Below are 22706 nucleotides of genomic sequence, written 5' to 3'. Positions count from 1 at the left end.
CCGGTTAACTGCACTTTTGGTTCTCCAAAGTAACATTTTAGCCTTCTTAACTACAAAGTCAAGATGGGGTTTCCACGTTAGTTTGCTGTCTAGAATAACACCAAAGGTACTTCACCTCAGTGCTTTTGCTCAAGATATTCCCAATATGGAGATATCATAATAGAGTTTCATATCCGTTTGCGAGAAAAATTAACAAGAACCGTCTTATTAGGACTAACCACAAGATCAACTTCCCCCACCAGCATTCCACTGACGCAAGAGCCCTGCTTACAAAATCACTAATAGTGCTGGGGAACTTTCCCGGAAGATAATGGTGAAGGAACACCACCTTGCGGGCAGCCACGGCTGGTGACGACCTTAAGTGATTCACCAAGCAGAAAGGATACCACCACACGATTCGTCAGCATAGCTTTGAACCAAAGACAAAAATCATTAATGCCAAGTCATTGGTGTCGCCATTTCCTAGAAATTTAAGAATAATAAGAACTACAAAAATTGGGTCTTACGCTCTTGCGAGCACGGTTGGACACAAAGCACTAGTCACGGCATTTCACTACTAAAATAAATGCTCTGACTACTAAAATTAATCGAAATCTGGGGGCTCACTAGTCAATTCGACTAGTGAAAAATTTACCTAAATAGTCATAAATAATGAAGAATATTGCGTATCATAAATTCATCATTCCTCAATCCCATTTTATTATAAAAAATGTGTTATCGGCCAAAATCATATAACTTAATTGATAATAAATTCCTATTTTAATTCTGATGGGTAAAGCAAAATATTGGCGGTCGTTTTTATTTTTACACCCTCATTTTTACCCCACTAGTCAGTGACTATTAGAATAAATTAAGATACGAAGCTCACTAGTCAGGTTGACTACTTAAAAATATATCCGTATGTCCAACCCTGCTTGCGGGGTAGTGCCTACGATCCACCGTCTGCTATTGCCAAATAAGATAAATAAAAGCTTATATTTAGAAGTAGTAATTGCTCCGTGTTATCATGGAGCAAACACAAAACAGTGAATAGATTTAATAAAATTCAAAAATTAACCATTTGTTGCTTCTATTCAATATTTAATATGCGTACCATAAAAATCCTTACGCTACCTATCTAGATTTCGACCACCACTAAAAGTGTGGGTAGAGATATAATTTGGTCGCAAATACAGGGTGTTACGGAGAAGTATATACAAAAATCAAAGATAATGCTCTAATGAACATGCATGGGACCAAAGTACTATAGGGCTTCGTTTCGGAAATATGGGCTTCCTAAAACCACCCCAAAAACCCGAACACAGATTTAAGACTGACCAACATTATTCTTCCCTAAGCTAAATGGATTTCATAAAATGATCAGTTTTTTTTCAGTTGTTATTTATTGCGCTTTTCGATGTAAAATAACTCTTTTCATTACCAATTGCCGACCATCTCCTACAGGAACTCATTTAAAGTTATCTAATCGGTGAAGCTACAGAGTTAATAAGAAAATGTAAATAAACTTCATTGAAAAAATGTGTGTAGCTATTCCGAATGCATAGGTGAGTAGATACTGAAGTGTAAAATAGCGTACTGTTTCGAAATATTCATGAACCATATCTCGAAGACAGTCAAAGACAAGTGTCAGATAAAGAAAAATTGGTTTCTTTCTAAAATGGTTCATTCTTCTCTTTACGGCATACTATTGAGCGATTAGGTTACACATGGTGTTTCAAATAATTATGTAAATATTTTAAGTAGTTGTAGCGTGCGAGTTGAGAAGTATGCCTCTTTTTTTACACTTTCCTACGATGAGTTGAAAGAGCGCCAGAGAGCTTCAAAGGAAGGCCTACTAGCCCCTGAAAGTAGGCTGCAACAAGCGCAAATCCAAGCAGCTGAGACTTTAAATACTGTTTAAGTTCACAATTTACGCTAGTTACCTGGATTTGTTTTTGTACTTATCACACGAACCTAAACCTTAATGTTCGCATTTCCCTGCTACTTGGTTTTGTGCTGGTTACAACCTACTTCTATGGGGTTAGCAGGTCACACTTTGAAGCTCTCTGGCGCTCTTAAAACGCATCGTACGAAAATGGGGAAAAAACCGGCATACTGCTCAACTCAAAAACCAGCATAATAATTTTACGAAAGTACCATATTCAATTAAAAGAAATATTTAGGATAATAATAAAAAAATTATTTTACAATTTAAATAAAACAATTAAAATTAAAATACTAATTTAACTGCATTTTCACGAAAACATGTTTAAAAATAGGCTCAACGGCCAGCAATCGATTTTAAAATAAGTGAACCAAAATTATGAAATACAGTAAAGGAAACCAAATGCAATACGCGCATTGAATCCCTAAACAGAACAGTTAATGCGATTTTGTTTCTAACGGTGTTTTAACTTTGGTAGTAAGTTTCGGAACTAAAAGCTTTTCTGCCATCGCCTTGGCGTATCTTAACCGGGACGCCAGCTGTTTGTTGCAACCAGATTGCCGAATAACTTGCAGTTTATAAGTTTTAAATTCCTTCTTTTCGTTGATATACGTAACTGCTTCCATCAAAGGACACAGAATAACCTTCGTGTGATCATTGAAAAAATTTAACTGAAACCATTAAAAACAAATTAGTGCTTTTCATTTATATAAAAACAAAGCCAACAAAGAGCTTACTTGTAAGGTTCCATTAGTCAAATGCATGACGATGGCCATCCTGGTGCGGAACCACGCCCGTAAGTAAGGCAACCGGATGAATTCATCCCCGTCTCTCGGCTGTACAGTCTCTCCAGCTTTCAAAAGATGTTCATTCATGTAATCTTTGAAGTAGTTCAGTAACGTTACTTTCTTCGTAAGTGTATCTGGGTATTCTTTTATAGTGTGGTAATTTTCGGTCAAATCCTTATCAATTTAATGAACGTGACTGTAAAGGTAATAAATAAGTTTTATAAATATGCTTAAAAGCTCTCTTGGCTAAGCAAAGAGTCACTTACAGTCCATCTTCCAGTTGAATAATTCTAGTGTTGTCGTTAAATAACACCCCGACACTGTTGTCGCACAGTTGGTATCCCAGACCATATTTATCAGTGTAGTCCACCCACTTACTCACCCAAAATACTGGAACGGAGGCAGGATCTTCGGCGTCCTCTAAAATTACATATATTCAAATTAAAACCTATCAATAAACGGTTTGCTAATTAGAAAACACTACCTTCGGAAATCAGGGATTTCTCAGATGGTTTGCTCTCCACCACTGTCTGGAGGATATTGAGCAAATCAGTAAGATGGTATTCATTGGGCATATCTTTGGTCACTTCTTTCTTTGGATAAGCCTTCGCGACAACTTTGGCTGCAACCTTGTTCAAATCAGCAATATGTTTGCGCGAAGGGTCAATCACGCTAACTACGTTCCACACACTGTCATCGACCCTAGGAGCGGTGGAGAGACAGGAAACTGGAAGCCTTGATGGAATATACCCTTGAGTGACGAATTCGTCTTGCAGAACACTAACCATGGAAGGCCTTTGCTTAGGATCACCCTGTAGCAACTTGCAAATCAGAGATTTAACCGTCTTTGGAATTTGGCTTGGAACATGGTACTCGGTTTTCTTGATCAAGGCGTAAGTGTCTTTCAGGCAGCTGGTTTCGAAAGGAGGCCTCCCAGCTAAGAGCATGTACATAATGCATCCCAGAGACCAAGCATCTACTTCGAAACTGTGCCCTTTTTTACTCAAAATTTCTGGAGCAATATAATTTGGAGTACCACAGAGTGTCCTGAAAAAAAAAAAAGACTTTATAAAAACCAGCATTTAAACATTTCAAAAATTACTTTTCCTCTCTCCATCGTGTTCTAATTTTGTTGCCAACCCAAAATCCCCAATCTTGATCTCCATGTTCTCGCTGAGAAACAGGTTTCCTAGTTTCAAATCTCTATGAATGATTTTGTGCTCGTGCAAATATTGACAGCCTAAAGCAATCTGTCGAATGAAGTACCGGGTTTCCTTCTCTGATAAAAATCGTCTCCGCTTATGCATTTCCATCAGCGACTTACAAAATGATTTTTCGCGTTACTTAAACCATGACGTTAATGGTAATAATGTAATAGTTACTCGTCTTCGGCATAGCTCAAGGAGAATGTAGACATTTTGCGAATCCTCAAAAAACGTGTGAAAGCCAACAACGTACTCGTGATCCAGACTTCGATGAATATCAATCTCCTGAACAATCTAGTCATGGTTGTATTATGAAAATAAATTAACTATTGCTTAGATAGATTAAGCATTTGAAATCACTTATTCCGCACTTTATCTTTCAGGTGAGATTTTGTTAGAGATGCTTTAGTCACAATTTTTACGGCCAATATTTCTTTGGTCTTCATATCTTGCAGTTCGTAGCATTTCGCGAAGCCTCCCTAAAAAATACATATCCTTTTTCAGACTAGCCAAAATTTCCACCCAACTTTTTTTGATGATCGCAGGTTTAGACGATCGATCAAATGTGGTTGAGATTTCGCTTGATAATTGAAGAAGGTTACTCGTAATTTTCAAATAAAAACACTGCGACAAAATACGTCAATTTACACTAATAAAAACCATATGACTTGGTAGAAAAAGTATCGCTTTAGGTTTCTTTCGTACATTTGTTTCTTGAGCAGACGACGCCAGAACCGAGTCACATGATATATATAATAATTAGTACGATACTATTAGCTATCACGAAAACGGTAATAATAATTTAGATATCAATGCTTATTTGACAAATTTCGATAGAAAGCGGTGGATTGGCTAATTGGTAAAGGAACAAAATATTTTAATACACATTCAAATAAAAAACATTTTACTACAAAATATGTCTATTTACACTAGGAAAAGTATTTTATATTTAGGTTATCATTTAGTTTAGTGTAATCAAAAGAATGCGTACAAAATTATAAGAATCAAATAATTTGGCCTTGGCCTTTGTCACAAAATCCGGCCGTTCAATAAAAATTGACCAACAGAGCTTTTGAGTGACCGTGAGCATGTTAAGACAACATTTAAAAATATGTTGACCTTCAGGCTCAATTGAGTTTATGTGAACAGATTTAATTTAAATTTGAAAAATCAGACAGTTACATTAATTTTAATTACTCTTAACCGGTAGATAATTAGGCTTAACCCTATTTATTTTGGAAAGCTTATACAACTTACCTTTCCCAAGAACTTCCCTTTCAAATACGTTTTCTTCGTTTTAGGATCGATAATAATTTCGTTTGTAGCCATTTCTCTAATTAAATTTATCTACAAATTTAATATTATGAACCGATTCTTCGTCCACACTCGAAAAATGAGTAACGATTTGAAAGAGACTCCTCGAAAAATAAATTCTGCTTTCGACGTCGCTAAGAATATGAATACGTTTTCGCTGTTGTGATTGTTTTAATTATTCAAAGCAACGTGACGTCATTTGGAATAAAAAAAATAAATGTTATTTTATTTATAGCAAAAAATACAGCTACAAGGAAATATATTTTTTAGGACAAAGCGAATAAACATCCCATTGGTCAGTGTCACAAACAAACAAGTTGGCAAGCCAAAATATACCTCTCCTCGGAGGAGTTTTTAATTTTCAATGAAACGTAACTGTATCCGTGGTTCTGCGGTAGAACGCTCACCTGTCGTACAGGAGGACTCGGGTTCGAATCTCAGCCTAAGAAAATATTATACTACACCCAATGGCAAAAAGAGGCCGGTTTTTGGAAAAAACCTTTTCCCTGATTCTAAGAAACTGCGTACGCAGCGATTACACTTTGCTCCGAAAATGCGAACGCGTTCGCAGCTCAGAAAGACAGACAGATAGACACGGTGGTTGTTTAACCCCTCCTAGGGTACGAAGTCCCCTCGGAGAGGTAAAAATAATTAATTAATTTTAAATTCAATATAATTCACAAAAGCGTAAAATGTTGTTGAAATAAAATTTACAAAAGTGTAAAATGTTGTAGGAAAAAAATTGACGTCAATAACTTTATAACAGCGTAAAGGACTACCGCTTAGCTGTCTTTGAAAAACACCGAAGCTTAACAAGCGTCGGTGGCTGAGGTGTTAGAGTAAATCTCTCCACGCAGCAGACCCGGTTCGATTCCCGGCCGGCGCCAATAAATCGCAAATAGACACTAACAAGGAGACTACCCGAGGTGGTTATCACCGATTTTGTTGAAACTCGGGGGTTAAGTAGACCTTATGGTAGTATGAAAATTGCCAAAGGGAAAAGTTGCAATGGGCTTTAGTTTTCCTATGGCAACCGAAAATGTTTTTGATCTCTCCATTTAAAAAAGCATGGAATTTTCTCGGTTAACCAAATTTTGTTAAAATTTTATTAAAATTTATAAATTTTACCCAAAATACTTGATCAATTTTACCCAAAAAATGGTCAAATTCATCTTTTTGGGTAAGTTTTGAAAATTAGTTTTGAAAAGTATGTAAACCTTGTGAAACCGAGAAAATCCCATGCTTTTTTAAATGGAGATTTTTGGTTTTGAGAGATTAAAAACATTTTTGGTTGCCATCTGAAAACTAAAGCCCATTGCAACTTTTCCCTTTGGCAATTTTCATACTACCATAAGGTCTACCTAAACCCCGAGTTCCAACAAAATCGGTGATAACCACCTCGGGTAGTCTCCTTGTAAGACGAATACCGTGAACAATTGGTGGAAACCCTGCCATTGGAAGTTGAGAGGTTGTTAAACACTCAGCATTCGGTCCGTCCCAAAAGTCAACAAGATAAAGTTGGAGAGAAAATGCACGTACACACAACCAACACAAACATAACACAACCAACACTAACACAACCAACACTAAAATAACCAACACTAACATAACACACTCAACACCCACAACCGTCATAACACAAACTAAACATTCACACCCTACACATAAACATTAAAATAACGTAATTTCCAATCAAACTGCATCCACACTGTCGCGACGGTGAGCGTAAAACCATCAAAACCAAACCCAACCGCATTGTAATCCGTTAACGCTCACCGTCAAACGGTGGTTTTGCCATCCGTTAGACTTCGCTCCCTAATTCCTAGCAACTGCAAACGCAAAGAGCCCTAGCAACTGCGTACGCGGTGATTTCAACACAAAGCGTACGCAGTGATTATACTTTGCCCCGAAAATGCGTACGCGTTCGCAGGACACACACACCCACCCACAGACACGGTGATTGTATAACCCCTCCAGGGTACAAAGTACCCTCGGAGAGGTAATAAAAAAGGACTTATGAGGTACTAAACATTGTCTGTTATATTCTGGGTGAAGACAAACAAGCTGTCGTAGCAAAATAACGGGAAGGAAATTTGTTCAAAAAATTCATAAAGCTGTAGACAACGGTTTCAGTGCTTAAATTTAAAAAGAAATTATTGTTTTTTTTAACACAAAATTTAAACTATAACATTAATTATAACTCTTAACAAAGCTCTTTAGTAAAATGTGACCATTTTCGGACAATTATAACCGGTAATTTCAAAATACGGTTAATATACTGATTAATATACTTTAAGTTATTTTGGAATTAAGGCTACGAAAGGTGAAGTGCGATATGGTCGGATAATGGTCCATTACAAATCGCACTATGTTAAAAAGGTTAATTCTCACTCGCCAAAGTAAAAGCCCAAAATGCATTATTTTCCGCTGAATAAGACAGATACAAACTATTACATGTATATCTTTTAGTAATATGTATAATATGTTTACATTAAATATATAAATGACAAATACCCTACAACCTCAATGTAATAGATTCTTATTATTCGTGATAATAAAGATTCGTCATTTAGAATCCACAAATATAACCTAAGATTTCGCACCATAGTTTCTATCTTTGTGTATACTTTGTTAATCAAAAAATAACTAAAATCAATTTGTTAATAATGTCTAAACATTTCGTGAACCCTGCTTTTCTTAAAAATTCCTCTTAATTTCTTCGTTCAAACCATTATTCATATTTTGTACCCCGGACTTCAAACGCGGAGGTCGTACAATATACCCCTGTACCCTCCATTTCGTTGCCAATGGGGTCCTTGACAAAACACGTTATTTGACATATATAGGGTTTCCACTAAATTTAATTGGGAATTTCTCTGACTGGGCATTTTTCTCAAAACTACAAGAGTTAGATTTGCAAAATTTGTTGGGTATTTTTTAAATATACTCAAATTTTAAAAGATATCGGAGAATAGGTGATTCCGAAAAAGATCGGTGGTCACATGATTTGGTTACATTCTGTTGTATGGTTAAAGTATTTGAGCGCGTGCTTTATTTTTCATTTTCAACGCGCGTGTACAATCGCGCGAGCCACAATCTACTAATATATCAAGAGCGCGCGCCCATAAAATTAACTCTTTTGTACATGTATTTGTCGATATTATATTTCAGAATCAACTATATTGTCATGTTTTTCAAAAAAAAAAAATTTTGGCGGGAAAAAGCTAGAAGAAAACCTTCAATGAGGAAGTTGTAGAACAATATTGAAAATGTACAATAAAGTTGTTTTCATTGAAAAGACCAATTTTTCACGGGTGTACGAGGTGATGAAAAAAACAAGCTCGTCATAAGAGGCAATGTTTTTTTTTAGTTTTGTACGTAAATGTCAGAAATGGTTCATTATTTAAACAAAAGGATATTTTTATTCATCCAAATGCACAACATTTACAAGTGAGGTTCTTTGATTCCTCCGTTAGCCTCGATACAGGTTTAGGCACGATGGGCCATCTTTCGAAACGAGCGTGCAATCATATCAGGAGTGAGGAGTCTGAAGGCTGCAATGATTCGTTGTCGTAAATCTTCAATTCGATATTTTATGAAACCCCACAAGAAAACACCCATCGGCGTTAGGTCTGGAGACCTCGGAGGCAATTTAACGGAATCCAACGCTGAGGGAATTCATTGTTCAGATGCTCCACAACACCTTGAGGCTTATGGGGTGGCTCGCCGTCATGTTGGTACCATAGTCGTTTTCTATTTGCGGCTTTAAACTGTAAATAGACTTTCTTGACATTTGAAAGTATAAGTCTTTTTTGTTTGTGAACTCTTTCTCCGTTTATGCAGACGGATACATACTTCTTTTCCCTTGGTACATTCTAGTTACTTCGTCGTTTTGGGAAAAACGAAATCACAGAACTGTTTCTTGTGCTAAAGTCTTACCCCTGGTTTATTCGATATATGGAAAAATTCTTAGCTTTTTCGCCTACCTGGCCAAATATATTGGAACTCCATATTCTTCACAAATCCACCATGATTTAGGAAGTAGTGTCAATACTCAATAGTTTACATTTTTCTAGTTTTGTGGACGCTGCTGCTTTTTTCTTCAAATCAGAAATAAATTGCTCTTCGCAGCTTGAGCTACCACTATCCCGACTTAACATCTCTGTTGGAACATGCATTGCTTTAGAAACTTTGGTTGTTAATATATCCAGTGTCTGTGATATCCTTCTATTTGCATGAGAAGGACGTTGATGTGGTGCAATGGCGTGCAATTTCAACGGTGATTCTCCAAGATCTTGTGAACTTTTATTAATATAATATAATTCATTGCTTCAATTGAAAAGTCTTGGGAAATGGCTGACTGCGGTGTACATGTTAAAGATGACGCTTCACTACATATAATTGGATTCTCAATTTTTGCTCATACGAGCTGTTTAGAAAGTTACCACAAAGTGGTTGAAATTCTCAATTGATAGGAAAATCGAGTTCGTACAAAATTTCCGGAATTAAATTCCCTGACATTTCCAGGTTTTCCCTGACCAAATTGCCAAATTTTCCCGGACAATTTTTGTAGAATAAAAGAATGGTTTGAGGTAAAAATCCCGATAAAGATTTTCAGTCAAAAATTTATTTTCTGTTTTTTTTTGGATCATTTTAAAATTCCTTATTTTTTGGGACCATTTTCAAATTCTTTGATTTTTCCTTGACATTTTAGAATCATTTTTAAATTCTTTGATTTTTCCCTGACATTTTGGAATCATTTTCAAATTTCCGGACTTTTCCAGGTTTTCCAGGTCTTACCTGTGCAAGTATTTGTTATTAATGGAAGAATATAACTTTCAGGCGCGTAGGAACGTTTTGGATCAAGGGGGTACGGTTTAGATATTGAATTTTGCGCCCGCCTCTTCAACAGGCATTTAACGCTCCTTACGGACTAATTTGGGGCTCTTTCCATTTTTGTACCCCTGTACCACCCTGTTAATACGCCACTGATAACTTTAAAGTAAGCTAGACACTCGCTCTTGAAATTTTTCTTGTACATATCAAATGGATCTTAACAGTTTTTTTTTGATAAATAGCACATTTGGTAAATAGATTCCCAAAGTGATGGTTACAGATATTTTGCAAAGTTCCTTCAGATTTAACACCTGCTCGAACCAATATTAAGTCCCGAGGTTCATCTCCTAATACGCTTAGTTCCGTAATACCGGTAGTTTACTAGTTTTACAATGAATTGTTTTGTGGCCACCATAGATATAGGAAACGTATATAAAGGTCTAGATAAAATATTTCAAAGGGAGTGAATACGGAGGTGACAGCTAGCAGAAACACTTAATTTCTGCAGGCTATCCTTATAAGGCGCTATCAGATTCTATCGGTAAGAAAGCTCGTGCTATCGTCGCGAGAGCCATTGTCTCCTGCTTAAAAATAATACTAAAGGTCATCAACAGATGCTGTCTAAAGACTACGGCCTGCGGAAAGGTCAAGCACGTAGTACTAAAATGCTTGGAGAGCTCGCGCTCTTGGTCACGTGCCTTCCTCGGTGTCTGCTAGGTGTCAATTCCGTATTTTATGTTAGGCTTAGACGCTCCGAAATTTATCTAGACCTTTATATACATATCTTATATCTATGGTGGCCACCCTTTTGGAGGATTTCACTGACGGAACACTTTTCTAACACGTTATCTGCATTCATATTATAAACTTCAAACGGGTATCTTACACGTTTTAGAAAAAAATATATAGCATAATTTCAGCACTGAGCTACACAAGACACATTCAATTCAACACGAACATAAGACGTAGCAGACGTAGCTAGCAGAAGCGAGAGCAGAGTAAAAACGGATGAAATAAGTCCCGGACATGAGACATAAGTAAAAGGGAATGAACCCTTAAGAAAAAAAATCGTCGATTAAAGCCTTATATTGGAGAAAAGCTGTCGCCATCTAGCTATGATATGGTAGCTAAATTCAATAAAAAATTGGTTTAATTTTTTATTAATCCAAAGTACCGACATAGTAATGTTTTTATGAAGTTTTTCTTGAAAAAGTGTTTTCCATTGAAATTTTTTTTTTAAATTTCCATGTCTTTTATCCCCGATATCCCAAACAAATCACGCATCACACGAAAGCTTATTTATAAAGCAATCTGAAAATTCCCAAAACCATAAAATCGGAGAATGATCTTTTTCAGAATTTATTTTCAAATTTGACCCCCCGTGTTTTCATTTTAATAAAAAAACCTTTATTTTTGAAAAAGCTTTGAAGATAGGCAATTTTTGTTAACATTTTTGATATCCGCCATTTCTTAAGTACGAATAAATAATGCACATCCCTTATTTTAAGTCAAATCATTTTTATAAGAGCTAAGTGAAAAATATTTCTTGAGAAAATGTGTTAGCCATCTAAATAATGTTTAATAATTAAACAAAATCACGCATCAGACGAAAACAATCTGAAAATACAAAAAACAATAAAATTGGAGAAGGATCTTTTACAGAATTAGGTTTCACATGTCACAACTCCACATGTATTTATTAAGTCTGTTGTAATGCCTATCTTTCACAAAGGAGCACCAGAAGTGGATTGAGAAAATTTGGTTTATCATCAGACATGCTAATTAGCCAATTACAGAAATCATATCGACGTTCCGTATCTCCTTCGTGCAGCGTTTGGTGGAGGATCTCTCAAAAAGGATGAAAGTAGTGATTGCGAAGAGTGTTCCACTTGCGCCTATAACGCTTGCTTGAGGATACGCAGTAAAGTAAGCCCAAACATTGGCTCCATGTTGAGGTTTTAACGACCTGCTCCATGGAACCTGGGATTGACGTCTCCGATGTTGTTGAAGTCTCAAACAGCTCAAAGAACGGTGTTGTGGCTTGGTCTCCTGTCAGGATAGCGAATACTAAACAAATCACTAACAAGGAGAGTACCCGAGGTGTTTATTGCCGATTTTGTTCAAAGTCGGGCGTAATGTAGATCTAGATGATATATGAAATTTCCCAAAAGAAGACGTTGCACTACCCGTTCGATTTGCCATGGCAACCGATAATGTTTTGAACACTTAAAACAAAAATAAGATCTTTTCCTTATTTTACCCAAAAATTGTTACAGTTTTACTCAAAAAATGTTCCAATTTGCCCTAACTTGATGAAATTTACCTAAATGTGGTCCAAATTACCCATTTCGTGCTTTGAAATTTTTTTAAAAAATTTCGTAGCTAGGACCCTGTGAAACCGAGAAAATCCCATACTTTTTTAAATGGAGATTTTTTCGTTTTAAGTGATCAAAAACATTTTCGGTTGCCATGGCAAATCGAATGGTTAGTGCAACGTCTCCTTCTTTTGAAATTACATATCTCATATAGGTCTACATTACGGCCGACTTTGAACAAAATCGCCAATAAACACCTCGGGTACTCTCCTTGTAAGTCCATGAGGAATTTGAGCATTACCATCGGCATCTCCGTATTACAACTCTACGCTGTTCACGATAATAAAGTGGCATAATTAATGAGAAAGTTGTAAAGATTTATCGAAAATATACAATAAAGTTGGTTTCATTGTAAAAGACCAATTTTTCACAATTTAAATCGAACACGAAATCTCATTATATTTAAATAACAATTAAAATAAAAAATCTATTAACTATTAATACAGCTTATTTCAAAAGGTTATGCAAATATTTTAAGGAGTTGTAGGGGATGAGTTGAGAAGTATGCCTGTTTTTTCCCCATTTTCCTATGATGAGATAAAGAGCGCCAGAGAGCTTCAAAGTGTGACCTACTAGCCCCTAGAAGTAGGCTGCAACAAGCGCATTACCAAGCAGCAGGGAAATGCGATTTCAGGGGTACGATGAATTATAAAAAACAAAAAAACAAATGTGCAATGAGTTTATTTAAACACAGAAGAACAAAGTACGAAAAGGTATATTTTGTACAAGTTACAATAAAGGTTCGAAATCGCGAAATACTCTTTAAGTTTACTTTTTTACGCTGGTTACCTCGATTTGATTACAAAGTCCTTTTTTCATAAATGCAAAATTTAACCATGGTTAGTTTAAACTAGTAAATAGTAAGTAATATACTATAGAGACAGATACTTCATGGTTTAAAATAAACTTTTATTAAAAAGAATATTGGGGAAGCTTTTCGAGCCCACTCGCTCCTTTTCAACCCAGATAGAAATGGCGAAAAATCCAAATACAAACAGATAGCAAAATCAGCGTACAGTTATTTTTGTTGAACGCGCTCTTCCGTTTTTATGGCCTAAAAACCTTTTAAAACTGCCCCAATTACTCACTTTCACCTTTCCCCCGTTTAGGTTCATACCCCCTCTGTCAGCAATAAAATGCTTTCTTTGAAGGTCCGTCTGAACCAATTTTTTTCTTTTTCTAACACTCTCGCTTCTTCCCACTTGATGGCGTGTCCGTCGCCGCCAGAACTCCACATGTGTTCGGCTATCCCGTTCTCCCTATTGCCCTCTTTTACACCATTCTTACGCTCTTTAATCCTTACATTTAAATACCGTTTCGATTCACCTATATATTTTGTTCCGCATTTGCAACCGATCTCATATACAATTCCAGTCATTTCATCAAGTTTTTTATCCGGTTTATTTTTAATTAAGAGCGAACCAAATGAACCTTGGTTAGAGCTAACAAGTTTTATTCCTAATGGTTTTAATTGGCGGTTGCTTTTTTCGGTTATGTTAATATGTTATCATTTTTCGTTACCGTGTAGTTTTTATAATTTTTTACAAGATTTGTCGCAAAAATGTCTTCTACTAGTTTTTTAGGATAATTACAATTCAATAATTGTGTTTTATATAGCGCTTTATCTTCTATAGGCCAATCCGAAAGGGTTTCAATCCGATGTTTTAACGATTTAACTATTCCTACCTTTACACTCCTGGGATGTGACGATTTAAAATTTATAAAAGATTGTGCATGAGTTGGTTTTTGGTACATTCTACTTTTTAGTTTGTCACCTTCCCTAATTATTAAAATATCTAAGAACGGTAACTTCTTATCCTTTTCTGTCTCATAGGTAAATTTAATGTCATCGTCCAAATTATTCATTAGTCCCAAAAGCGTGTCATTATTATAATTTTGGTCCTTGACAATTAATATATCGTCCATAAATCTTTTCCAAAAAAATATTTTTTCGTTAAGTTTAAGCTGCGGATCCGTAAAAATATCTTCCTCTAAATTTTCTAAAAATAAATTGGCTATTACCGGCGATAAGGGACTGCCCATTGCTAACCCATTCAATTGTTTGTAATACTTATTTTCAAACCTGAAGAATGAATTTTCTAAACATAAGCGACAGAGTCCTATGATTGTATCCGCACTTAAATTCGTCTGTGCTTTAAAAAAAATTTCATGTTTTAATTTACATTCTAATATTTTTAACGCTTTATTAATCGGGATACTGGTTAAAAAATGTAGGTATGAAATTGGCAAAATCCAAAAATCATCTGACGTTCCTGTACCAGTGTCGAGATCGAGATGTAGTGCCGAAGACATTTAGATGCAAATCAAAATTGTCGTCACGAAAATCTTCGAAGCTTTTATGCAGTCTGGAAAAGGAAATGGTGAAAGAGGGAATTCGGGAAACAAGGAAAGTTTTAAATTTCTTAAAACGGGAATTTAGTCTTGCCGAAGAAAATTTCCGGAATGTTTTCGACTGGCAAACTGCCGAATTATTAATAGGTGAAATTAATTTGCAATGTGATGTGGTTTCGACTAAAATTAAGGATACTCAGTCATCAAAATTGAATCGCTTGGTGTTGGAAAAAGTGGAGATACATCAAAGGGGAGAACGTATTAATCTAAATGCAGTCGTAAATTTATCGAAAAGAAAATTATCTGACACTGAACTAAAAATTCTGGCAAAAGGTTTTAGCTTTAACCCCGGAGTAAAAAATGTTGATTTTTGTGATATTAGTGCACAGACGGAGGACCAGTTGCGTTTTTTAAAAGTTACGGAAGAAGAAAAACAAGACATTAGGAGTTTAGTTAAAGGTAATTTTGTTAAAGTAGGAGAAAAAAATATGTGTATGTCTAAGAATGAGGTTTTTGTTTTAAACAAGTTAAAAAGGGATAAAGGTTTAAAATTTATAAAGGCCGATAAGGGTGGAAAATTGGTAATTATTGATTATGAAGAATACAAGGAGAAAATGTTTGCGGTGCTAAATGGGCCGGACTATAGTTTATTGAAAAGAGACCCGACTGCTGGTATAGATAGGAAATTAAGATCATTGGTTAATCAAGCAGTAAATCATAAGGAAATAGATAAGAAAAAGCGGTTTTTATATTATAGTCAAGGTTTGGAATGTCCGTATGCCTATGGGTTGATAAAATTACATAAAGATAATAAACCGTTACGGATAATTGTGGGCTCTCAAAATAGCGTTTTGTACAATGTGGCCAAAATAATTCTTAAGGTGATTAATCCATTTGTTGGGAATAATGAATTCAGTATCAAGAATTCTTATGATTTAGTCGAAACATTAAGAAGAATAAAAGTGGAAGATAATTATGAATTAGGTAGTTTAGATATTATAAATTTATATACCAGGATCCCGATTAATAAAGCGTTAAAAATATTAGAATGTAAATTAAAACATGAAAATTTTTTTAAAGCACAGACGAATTTAAGTGCGGATACAATCATAGGACTCTGTCGCTTATGTTTAGAAAATTCATTCTTCAGGTTTGAAAATAAGTATTACAAACAATTGAATGGGTTAGCAATGGGCAGTCCCTTATCGCCGGTAATAGCCAATTTATTTTTAGAAAATTTAGAGGAAGATATTTTTACGGATCCGCAGATTAAACTTAACGAAAAAATATTTTTTTGGAAAAGATTTATGGACGATATATTAATTGTCAAGGACCAAAATTATAATAATGACACGCTTTTGGGACTAATGAATAATTTGGACGATGACATTAAATTTACCTATGAGATAGAAAAGGATAAGAAGTTACCGCTCTTAGATATTTTAATAATTAGGGAAGGTGACAAACTAAAAAGTAGAATGTACCAAAAACCAACTCATGCACAATCTTTTATAAATTTTAAATCGTCACATCCCAGGAGTGTAAAGGTAGGAATAGTTAAATCGTTAAAACATCGGATTGAAACCCTTTCGGATTGGCCTATAGAAGATAAAGCGCTATATAAAACACAATTATTGAATTGTAATTATCCTAAAAAACTAGTAGAAGACATTTTTGCGACAAATCTTGTAAAAAATTATAAAAACTACACGGTAACGAAAAATGATAACATATTAACATAACCGAAAAAACCAACCGCCAATTAAAACCATTAGGAATAAAACTTGTTAGCTCTAACCAAGGTTCATTTGGTTCGCTCTTAATTAAAAATAAACCGGATAAAAAACTTGATGAAATGACTGGAATTGTATATGAGATCGGTTGCAAATGCGGAACAAAATATATATAGGTGAATCGAAACGGTATTTAAATGTAAGGATTAAAGAGCGTAAGAATTGTGTAAAAGAGGGCAATAGGGAGAACGGTATAGCCGAACACATGTGGAGTTCTGGCGGCGACGGACACGCCATCAAGTGGGAAGAAGCGAGAGTGTTAGAAAAAGAAAAAAATTGGTTCAGACGGACCTTCAAAGAAAGCATTTTTATTGCTGACAGAGGGGGTATGAACCTAAACGGGGGAAAGGTGAAAGTGAGTAATTGGGGCAGTTTTAAAAGGTTTTTAGGCCATAAAAACGGAAGAGCGCGTTCAACAAAAATAACTGTACGCTGATTTTGCTATCTGTTTGTATTTGGATTTTTCGCCATTTCTATCTGGGTTGAAAAGGAGCGAGTGGGCTCGAAAAGCTTCCCCAATATTCTTTTTAATAAAAGTTTATTTTAAACCATGAAGTATCTGTCTCTATAGTATATTAAATACTATTTACTAGTTTAAAGTCCTCTTTTACCTATCACACGAATCCAAACCTTAATGTTCGCATTTTCCTGCTGCTAGGTTTTGTGCTTGTTTCAGCCTACTTTCAGGGGCTAGTAGACCACACTTTGAAGCTCTCTGGCGCTCTTTAATTCATCGTAGGAAAATGGGGTAATCAGGCATACTTCTCAACTCATCCGCTACAACTCCATAAAAATTTTGCATTACCTTTTGAAACACCCTGTATATAGGTAGTGAAATTTTTAACATTTGAAAACTGGCCAATTTTGGCTTTCTATGGAAAATAAACATGGGCTTCACGCTATGGGAAGACATTGGTTTTTTTTTGGCTAAACTTTGAAACGGCCTGCATGAATTGTTTCAAATTTTGCACTTACCTTCTTTAGGGTATAAACTGGCCCTTGAAATAATTTTATGCATTTTTACTTAAATTAAGTATTTTCAAAGATTATTTTTGTTTGTAAGCTACACTTGATGGCGATACCTATCTATGGTCCAAATTATTAACTGCTACGGCCTGTTTACGATTATGTCTGTAGGCCATCAACAAAAATAAAATGGGTGCTTTTAATGCCCTGGCTCGCGTTTAATGTAGGCCTCGGTCAATCCTAGAAATATGTACTAGTTCCAAGGTTAATTGCTCAATTTTTGTAAATAAAAATAATAAAGATATTGTCGACAGTCATGGCCGAGAGGTTAAATCGTGCGTTTGAACATCGTACGTGGTCGATATGATTGCGAATTCGATATCCCGCCGGTATGTAAAATTGAAATAAGTATCATTAGTAGTTATAATATTTAGTAGTATTGTCAATAATATTTAGAAGTAAAAAATACTTTTTTATATAGCATGTTTTTTAATTTCAATATTTGGATCGTCAGCAATCATAGAAATCTCATAGGTAACTAGAATGCTGCCGTGTAACTGGCAAATGGACCAAACGCCGTGGCAGACGATAGCCAGATCTCAGCCAATCAGAGCTCAAAGAGTGGTTCTGCCAAGAATTTAATGTCACCAGAGAGAATGACGTCACCTAGCTCCAGCGATAGTAGCGGAACCAAGGAGGATTATTATCCTCCTGGGCGGAACCACTCTACGGCCTCTTATTGGCTGAAAAAACGAACTGGCGACAAGCTCGGCCGTAGGCGGCAGCATTCTAGTTACCTATGAGATTTCTATGTCAGCAATCGTAGGTAGATAATTAAATTGTTGGGTTTTCGAATTCCTCCTCTAATTCACCTTGTTCTTAATAGGCGTCTGTCTTTGCCACGCATGATTCGCACGTGAGCTTCGAAACAAAGCCGTGCCTCGCGACTACAGGACGTGCTCTCTTAAATAAGGCTTTAATTCTTAACCAAAGTCGGTAAGTTGCGAGTCCAATTCACAGGTTGAAGAGAGTATGTGTCCCAAAAAGGTTCGGTTAGAAAATTAGCTTTAAAACAATATGAACTGTCATACTAATTGGTATTATGTTATTTATGATCGTACCTCATTTTCAATAATTTTTATTGAATTTCTTTCATATAATTTTGAAAATAAAAATTTATTTTAGTTCAAACATCATATAGGTAGTGATATTTTTAACATTAGAAATATGGCCTCTATGGAAATTAGCATGGGCTTGACGCTGTGGAATAACGTTGTGACGTCATGGAATAGGTGATTTCGAAAAAGTTTGTTTATCACATTGTTTAGTTACTTTCTGTCGTATGGTTAAAGTATTTAAGCGCGCGCTTTTTTTTTCATTTTCAACGCGTGCAAAATTGTGCGAGCCACAATCTACTAACATATCAAGAGCGCGCGCCCAAAAAAATAACTCTTTTATACATGTGTTCATAGAAATTATATTTCAGAATCACCCATTGATTTTCGCTATACTTTGAAAATGGCTTGAATGAATATTTTAAAAATTTAAACCAACCTTCTTTAGGGTATAAACTAGATTCTTTGATTTTTTTATACATTTTAAGGTAAATTTTGTATTTTAAAACAATTTTTAAAAATTATTATTGTTTGTAAGTTGATGTACGCGGGGGGGGGGGGGCTAATCACTATCCATAATAGCTGTACAAGCCTGTAGCTTTGACTGTACTAAAGTGATTACGTAATCGACTACAGATTTAGCACTACCAAAGGCTGTACTCGCTGTAATCGGTGTACATAATTTAAGGAAGATGTATACGTAGATGAATAAATTGTTGAAGTCGTAGATCACTGTTACCTGAGACTACTACCAAAGGCTGGGATTTTGCGGTATCCGCCGGAAATATAGTCCACTTGATAAGTCTTAAGTCATTTTAGGTTAAAGTGAAATTTTTTCTTTTTTGCACAAAAATCTACGTCAAACGTAAAAGAGCTTATAAAACAACCGTTATTTTATTAGGTGAATTTTCGAGCCAAAAATTAAAATAGAAAGTAACACAGTGACGTCACTATATCGTCATTCATGGTAGCAACGGCTTCTTCGTTAAAAAGAACGTGGCAACCCTGTGTTTAAATATTTTGTAACCAAAGACAAAAGATTGGTCAGAATGTTTTTTTTTTCTATGTAAATTAGCAAAGTTGCGAGATAGTTGTTGTGTGGTTGCGATTATTTAAAAATAGCGCCAACAAAACAACAAATGACGATTAAAGGGAATAGAACCTCCAACGCGTTCTTTATGGAAGTCCCCATCAATTTCCTTTATTCCCTTCACAATCAGCGATTATCAGCGCCGCAGGTGTGAAAAGCCGTGGGAGGCAGCGGACAATATTGGAACCCTCGGAGGGCGACAGAAATACCAGAGGTTATATTCCCTTTAACGCTATCTACTGCTCAGTTAATCAAATTCCACGTATGTTTATTAATAGTAAATTACAACTATTTAACTTGTCTCAGGTAATACACCTTGTTACTTATAGGCGCGGCAAGCTTAATGATTTCCAATGAAGGAGGTTTTTTTAATAAACACTGCGTCGTCTGTCATAGACTCGGGAAACGAATTATTTTGTCCTAGACAGAAATCGTAGGTAAGTTTATAATAATTTTAAGCTTAGGTTAGTCGTACTGTTGCGTTGTCTTAAAGGCGCAGTGGGTTTGAATCTCCGCAAGTAAGATATTTCCTCGTTAATATTAGTGAATATTAAGTGTCACGTTTATAACTGTTATGTTACTTATGGTCGTACATAATTTTTAATAATTATAGGCTTAGGTTAGTCGTACTGTTGCGTTGCCCTAAAGGTACAGTGGATTCGAATCTCCTCAAGTAATATATTTCCTCATTAATATCAGTGAATATGAAGTGTAATACTTATCTTATTATGTTACTTAGGGTCTTACATAATTTTTAATAATTTAAAGTGAACCTTTTTACATAATTTTGGAAATGGAGGTTTTAGTTCATAGCTATCTATACATCATCAAGTAGGAAACAGCATGAATGTATTTGTTTCAATCATGAATATTTAACTTGAATCTGAGGTCTAAAATGGGTAGGGTCTTTTTGCGTGTTACTTAACTATTTAAATTAATTGGGAGATTCTATTTATAGTAAATTGCAGAAAAATTACTTATTTTAATAAAAGTATATTTACTGCCTATGTTTTTACTTATTTTTGTTCAATTAAAATGGTTTGTGTTAACGTTGTATAAGCTAAGCATCGGCAAGTTTCAAAACGTTGCTCATTAACTGTTTTACATACTCGTTACCTGAATAATGATTTAGTATCCATGTACCAATGGCATAAATGCAATCCAACTTGTTTTATAATTAAAAAATCTGTTAATAAATATATAACACGTTGCCATTTCAAATTTCCTACAGACGTTGCTAGCGTTATTAAACTGAACAAAGTTGATAACTCTATCTGAGATCACGTATTTGTTAATCGCCAAAAAAACATTACTCGCTTCTTAGGTCAAGGGTTGAAACTCAAATTAACAGGGAAAAACAATAAAGTATTATAGTTTGGGATCAAAAACTTTGCGAACAGTGCTAAATACGCTACAACATTTGAAATTATTAATAATTGATGAAATTTCTATGGTATCATCGACTTTGCTTGCATATTTTAATTTGAGACTTTGTTAGATAACAGGGAAAGAGGAACCGTTTGATGAGTTTTCACTTGGAACATATTTAATTTACGCCAGTGCAAAAAATTCTGAATGGCACACAGATAGTGGGATGACCCTCCAGCCAAAGCCATACGTAAAGCTACATAGCTGGCCACATAGCCGGCCCTACCAAAGGGCGAACGGAGTAGCCACTCCAGGTGCCAAGTCTCAGGTTCACCTTAGTGGTAAAGAAAAATAAAGGAAACAAGTTCGCCAAGAAGGCGATAATATTATTTCGTTGCCCGTGTTACAGTTAAACATGGCTGACATAGACTTGAGCGGAGCTTGCTAAACGAAATTGATAGTTACGTGGTTTTAGCTCTAAGCAATGATTTCCCTGGTCTTAGCATGGTAGACTCTTGGAGGAAAGAAGGTGTTTCTGGAGGGGATAATACAATACCTCTAGCAGAGGTGGTAAGCTCTTAAGCGCGACAAAGGGGGGGGGGTGACCTTTTTTCAAGGGACAATGAAAAGCCTACATTAGCTATATTCTATAGATTTCTAATCTAAGAATTAGTTTTTGAATAAAAATCCAATGGTGATCATCTTCTGGAGAAAGTTTTGAAGCTGAAAATACCCAACATGTAAAATTACCCAAACAACAGAGATGCGGTCAAAGGATTAGCAAAAAATATATAGTCATTGTTAAAGCAGTGCATTTCTTTCACTGTAGTGGCGACATCTCCCGTTGTCTACATGTAACACTTGGTCTAATGGAATGGCGGGGATTCAAATTTCGTCTAAGAAGTAAAATTAAGTTAATACAAAGAAAATAATATTAAAAAGTTGTATAGTGAGACACTATACAACTTTCTTTGAGCATTTTCATCCGTCAAACTAATTGCGCAGCGTAAAAACGAACAATTATCGCAGCAACCAAAATTCGCTAAACCTCCACTTTCAAAGTGTGAAATTAGTTGGAAGACTAAAAATGCCTAAACAAAATGGTCAACGAAAGTTGTATAGTGTGAATGATACTTTACTAGATAAAACTTAAAATTGAAACTATTAAACAGATCATATTGAATAGAATTACTAATCACAAAATAATACTTCAGAGCCCGGATTTGAACGCACGACTTTCCAATAGGCAAAAGGCCGGATGAATCAAATATTTATTTAATTAAGGGTCAATTCATTTACGAAATTTAAATAGCATAAAAACTCTGATCCAAAATTGAAAATTAAGGGTCCAATACTCCCTTTAAGCTATTAAATTTATACACCATAAGAACTCCAATCAAATATTTTGTTTAAATAAGGCCAAATGTTTTTAAATAAATCTAAATTTTTATTCAAATAAAGCTACATCCTTATTTAATTAAGGCTAAATTTTTATTCAAATAAAGCTACATCCTTATTTAATTAAGGCAAAATTTTTATTCAAATAAAGCTACATCCTTATTTAATTAAGGCTAAATTTT

General features: G+C 35.2%; 1 protein-coding gene and 1 pseudogene across 2 annotated transcripts; one reads left to right on the top strand and one right to left on the bottom strand.

Annotated features, from left to right (window-relative positions):
- Window positions 1–2308: 2308 nt before the first annotated feature.
- LOC149926630 (serine/threonine-protein kinase PLK1-like) lies at window positions 2309–5371 on the bottom strand (annotated as a pseudogene). Its single transcript, XR_016474052.1, has 7 exons — window positions 5175–5371; window positions 4289–4396; window positions 4095–4211; window positions 3197–4031; window positions 2979–3132; window positions 2662–2908; window positions 2309–2595 (listed from the first exon to the last, which is right to left on the bottom strand). The product of XR_016474052.1 is annotated as a serine/threonine-protein kinase PLK1-like (transcript).
- Window positions 5372–14679: 9308 nt separating this feature from the next.
- Window positions 14680–18849, top strand: LOC149926629 (uncharacterized). The gene is made up of 3 exons (XM_090157726.1): window positions 14680–15778; window positions 16761–16942; window positions 18739–18849. Exons 1-3 carry the CDS (start codon window positions 14680–14682, stop codon window positions 18847–18849), a joined length of 1392 nt encoding a protein of 463 aa, XP_090013852.1.
- Window positions 18850–22706: the final 3857 nt, after the last annotated feature.

Source organism: Leiobunum rupestre, chromosome 9 (genome assembly GCF_980474605.1).
Source record: "Leiobunum rupestre chromosome 9, qqLeiRupe1.1.hap1, whole genome shotgun sequence".
NCBI classification, from domain to species: domain Eukaryota; kingdom Metazoa; phylum Arthropoda; class Arachnida; order Opiliones; family Sclerosomatidae; genus Leiobunum; species Leiobunum rupestre.
The sequence above is the reverse complement of the archived record's forward strand: the minus strand, read 5'-3'. Positions and strand labels throughout refer to the sequence as shown.

Bases quoted from the DNA above. Each gene is read 5' to 3' on its own strand.
- LOC149926629 (XM_090157726.1), top strand. From the start codon at position 14,680: ATGAAATTGGCAAAATCCAAAAATCATCTGACGTTCCTGTACCAGTGT. The intron at 15,779-16,760 runs GTAGTTTAGATA...ATTGTGTAAAAG, and splicing joins GGAAGATAATTATGAATTAG to AGGGCAATAGGGAGAACGGT. The intron at 16,943-18,738 runs GTGAGTAATTGG...AATTTATTTTAG, and splicing joins TAAACGGGGGAAAGGTGAAA to TTCAAACATCATATAGGTAG.